Source organism: Tenebrio molitor, chromosome 4, assembly GCF_963966145.1.
Source record: "Tenebrio molitor chromosome 4, icTenMoli1.1, whole genome shotgun sequence".
NCBI classification, from domain to species: Eukaryota; Metazoa; Arthropoda; class Insecta; order Coleoptera; family Tenebrionidae; genus Tenebrio; species Tenebrio molitor.
In genome coordinates, this window is record NC_091049.1 from 29,398,615 (window position 1) to 29,402,928 (window position 4,314).

Consider the following 4,314-nt stretch of genomic DNA (forward strand, 5'->3'; position numbering starts at 1 on the left):
CTACACGTCCTCGTATTTGTTTATTTATTTTATTTGATCACAGTACTTTACTCCTACTACACTATTCCGAAGGCTTTATCGAATTGCACCTCGGAAATTCTCTTCTTCTTCAACTTCTTCATCAAAGCGACATCCTTGGCCAGTTCGGCGAACTCCTGCTCACTCACCCCACCAGTTTTTTTCTTTTTCTTAGCCGGCTCATCACCGTGACCCTCTTTTGCTCGATTTCGCTTCAACTTCTTCGCTTTCTTGTTTAATTTTTTCTGTTTGGCCAACGACCACGGCTCTGTGGCCTTCTTAACGGTTTTATCCTTGCGCCCCGGCCATGAACCGGTGTCTTTGTATATTTTTAACTTTTCTTGTCTGACCGCTTCTCTCTTCTTGTCCTTGTACGGAATCGTGCTTAAATCTACGTCATCTGTGTTGTCGAAACTCGACGAATCGACGGTTTTCAGTTCGGGCATTTTCGGGAGCTGCAACAGTCCGTAGGTGTGGGCCACTTGTGCGAACGGTAACTCTTTCACTCGCAACAAGAGGGAGCACTCGTGTTTAGAGTATGCCCGGATGTGCGAGACGAAAGCCCTGATTGCCCTCTCCATCAAGTCTCGGTCAGTTTTCTGCAAATCTCGCAATGATTTCGTCAGAGAAGTTGAGCTGTCGTCATTGGACTGGTCCGGGATAAGGTGAAGTTTAACTCGTTGATTTTTCTCAATGAAGTGAACATAAGCTTCTTCCGTGTCCAATAAAAGAATGACGGACGAGCCCTGACGGCCCTGGCGAGCTGTTCGACCTACTCTATGGACGAAGGCGCTTGCATTGGCAGGGGGATCCCACTGAACCACCCAATCCACCTAACAAGTGTCACATCATTAATCATTTCGTTATTTCCATTTTTCAACATTTCTACAAGTTGTATCGATTATTCTTAATTTGAAAAAAGTAAATAAATTTATGAAATAGAAAATTTTTTTTTTTAGTTTTAGGGACTTTTCATTTGTAACCACAATGTCTCAAATGAACCCACTTTAAAATTTGTTGTAATGAAACAAACCTCTGGTATGTCTATTCCTCTGGACAAGACATCAGTACAGAGGAGTAACCCTTTAGACAAGCCCTTGAACTTATCCAAAATTTTCCTCCTTTTGTCTTTCATCTTCCCGTGCATGGCCAGGACCGGCATGTCAATTTTCGTCCCAAAAACATGAGGCAGGATTCCAGACCAGTAATCAACGCATGCGCATGTCGGCAAAAACAACATTCCTTTCTTCACTTCCTCACATTCAAAAAACGACAACAGAGCAGCCAACTTATTGTTATTGTTCACAACAATGTAATAGTTTTCTAACAACTCAGGCGTGCTGTGTTTGTCTTTGACGCTGACGCTGACCAGAACGGGATTTCTGAGACCTGCCCTGATCAAATCTTGCATCTGTTTAGTTTGTGTAGCGGAAAACAAGCCTGTCCTCCTCTGTCTCGGTAAATAACTGAGAATCGTGTCAACAGACTTTTGGAAACCGTAATCTAAAAGTCTGTCAGCCTCATCTAAAATCAAAATTTCCTGAAACATCAGTTAGGTGGCGGGAGTTGATTATCATATCAGTACCAAACTTTTCAGTGATGCTGTCAAATTCAACTCAGTTTTCCTCGAAAGCAAATCCTCGAATCTGCCAGGAGTGCATATAATTATGTTGCCACCCTTGCGCTTAAAATGGTCGAGGTCGTGTTCCACCGAATTGCCTCCGACCAGTAGCAGGCGACTTATCCCCTGTAAGTGAGAGTTGAGAATTTAAATTTTAGGCAGGCACTACATACCATTACAAAAACAAGTAATTTAACCAGGACTTGTTCAGTTTGTAATGCTAATTCCCGCGTCGGTGAGATTATCAACGCTCCAATCTCGTGCTTTTTCCATTTCTGCTCGATCTGTCGCGTCTTCAAGATTTCCAACAGTGGAATTAAAAATGCGAGAGTTTTCCCTGAACCTGTGACAGCTTCAGCGACGACGTCTTTCTTGTTTATCAGCTGCGGTATGGTGGCAGCTTGAATTGGTGTCATAGTAGGGAAATTTAGCGCTTTTATGGCACTTTTTATTTCTTCGTGTAGGGGCACCCCCAAAGTTTCCCAAGACTTTCGAGTGGTGGATTTTTTATCCATTGTATCAAATTATTTCAACTGTAATAAATTATTTGTGAAATTTGTCTCAGTTGGAACACGAAATTGAATTTTATGTACGTTTTAGCATATTCCAACAGACCACTTTTAGGTTAGGATCGCAACAACACTGAACAACACGAGATGATACACTTTCGGTAGTTCTGTCTAATGGACATTTTGTCGAAATTTAAATTTGAGTATTGTGTACTTTTCTACGATGCAATTTCACCTTGTATCTTTTGTTCGGTTTAAATCAACATTATTAATTTATTACAGTTTCTTTGTACTAATTATTTTGTGTTTGAAGCTTCATTATTTCGAACTGTCGTCGGATGAACTGCACGACTTTACAAACTTTATGCCAGTGGCGTAGTCGAAGATAATTTTAAAAAAGGTAATTTTACTTGAAATCGCTCAATTTTCATAGTTAATTGTTGAGAAGGATAATTATGAGAAAATTAATAGCGGCACAAATGATTTAGTTGTTTTTTTATTGAGAATTTTACATGTTAGAATTTTATTGTTCGTTATTTCCTTTTAAATTCGAACATTTATTACTTATTCATAAAGTTATTAATTAGGTCTTGAAATTTTACATTCTGTTTCTATACACAATAACTCTTTATAACTTATCTTTAAATAGAAATAACTACAATATACAACTGTTCATATTTATTTAAACTAAACGATAACGAAATAAATATTTATTAAATTAAGGGAATATTTGTTTTGTCTATAATAATATTAAAAACCGACAACTAAAAGAGACGGAGGGGTCGGTTCGCACTGTCGAGTCCGGTAAAAAGAAACAACGTTTACATTTGGTCGCGACGTTTATGAGTGAAACGAATAGAAGAAGCTTTACCGACTCTGTTCTTCTGATTATTAAACGTTAGCAAAACATTACCACAGCCAATGGAGCTTAAATCAGCGATTAATAAAACCGACGGAATCACGAATTCATTACATGACTTATGGCATAACTCTCGATTCCGTCTCTAAAAAACAAAAAAAAACCAATAACAAATTCTATCGTTACACAACTTTAATTTGGCATAGATTTGGAACAGCAGCTCTGATCGTTTTTGTGTTTGGGAGAGTTCTTCTTGGGCGATCCGTCAGACTTCTTTGACGACCCTCCAGCGCCCTTCGGCGACGATCCGCCGCTCTTCGGCGACCCCTCGCCCTCATCGTCCTCCTCTTCCTCGAGCAGCTTCCGCGCCAACTTCACCGCGTAAAATTCGTTATAGTGTTTCTTACGTTTGTTCTCAAATTCTCGTTTTTTCGCCTTCTCCTCGGGGCTCAGATCCTCGTCTTCGTCGTCCGATTCTTCCTGCATCAGAGCCTTGGGGGGCAGGGCGGCACCCGATTTGATTTTCTGTTCGAGCTCAGCCAAGTTTAGACCGTCAACTTTGTCCGGATCCAGGTAATTGTACGGGGTCTTGGGTTCGTCGATTTTCATGTGGCCGTAGTCCTTGTCGGCGGGGTGGAGCGTCGCTATGATATTCATCTCGTCCCACGTCGTTTCTTTCAGCGATTTTCTACAAAATGTTCCGATTAGTCATCTGATAAGCAATCCTAACCAAACAAAAAGCGGACAGTGACTGTTGTCGTATTTTCGGCGATTTCGCCTGCGGAGCGCAACCCTACCTTGCCGTAGCGCGTACATCCTGTTTGTCGAAGCTGCTGGAATTTTTTAATATGCCTTTCGAGGGCCTTTTTTGTAAATTATCTGCCATTGTTGTTACTGAAATTTGACATGTTTTGTGTCTACAGCCACACCACACACACCCCACTGTCCCTTGGCGGGACCCGAGAATCAGCCAAATTACGTGTCTCGAGCGGAAAAACACCGGCCCAGACGTGGTTTCCACCAAAACAGGTGTTGTCACTTTTATTTATGTAATTATGCGACGAACGACTCCCTCGGAAGGTGCGAGGGACGTCACTTTACTCGCAAACATGGCGCATGCGCGTCACAAATTCAAGTGTCAAATGTATCATTTTGTCAATAATTTTGATTTCGCAGCGTTTTTCCCTTCATTTTTCCGCGAAAATTAGCAATACAGTGATCGGTCAGTCGACAGTCATCCGAGCGAAATTCCAGTGTGGGACGATAACAGTTTTTGAAAATCGCCGAGTCCCATTGCGCACGCGCAC

The 4,314-nt window shown here is 41.4% G+C and overlaps 2 protein-coding genes across 3 annotated transcripts; both read right to left on the minus strand.

Moving 5' to 3' along the window:
- Positions 1 to 7: 7 nt before the first annotated feature.
- LOC138129228 (probable ATP-dependent RNA helicase DDX55 homolog) lies at positions 8 to 2,473 on the minus strand. Of its 2 annotated transcripts, XM_069045496.1 has the most exons (5): positions 2,233 to 2,473; positions 1,813 to 2,172; positions 1,604 to 1,765; positions 1,052 to 1,558; positions 8 to 851 (listed from the first exon to the last, which is right to left on the minus strand). In XM_069045496.1, the coding sequence occupies exons 2-5, from the start codon at positions 2,152 to 2,154 to the stop codon at positions 57 to 59; spliced, it is 1,806 nt and encodes a 601-aa protein (XP_068901597.1). In that variant the 5' UTR covers positions 2,155 to 2,172; positions 2,233 to 2,473; the 3' UTR covers positions 8 to 56. The 2 variants fall into 2 exon arrangements, with proteins under 2 accessions (XP_068901597.1, XP_068901596.1); XM_069045495.1 differs by having other exon boundaries at positions 1,813 to 2,473.
- Positions 2,474 to 2,626: 153 nt separating this feature from the next.
- Positions 2,627 to 4,039, minus strand: LOC138129247 (protein phosphatase inhibitor 2-like). Its single transcript, XM_069045532.1, has 2 exons — positions 3,805 to 4,039; positions 2,627 to 3,695 (listed from the first exon to the last, which is right to left on the minus strand). Exons 1-2 carry the CDS (start codon positions 3,891 to 3,893, stop codon positions 3,200 to 3,202), a joined length of 585 nt encoding a protein of 194 aa, XP_068901633.1. The 5' UTR covers positions 3,894 to 4,039; the 3' UTR covers positions 2,627 to 3,199.
- Positions 4,040 to 4,314: the final 275 nt, after the last annotated feature.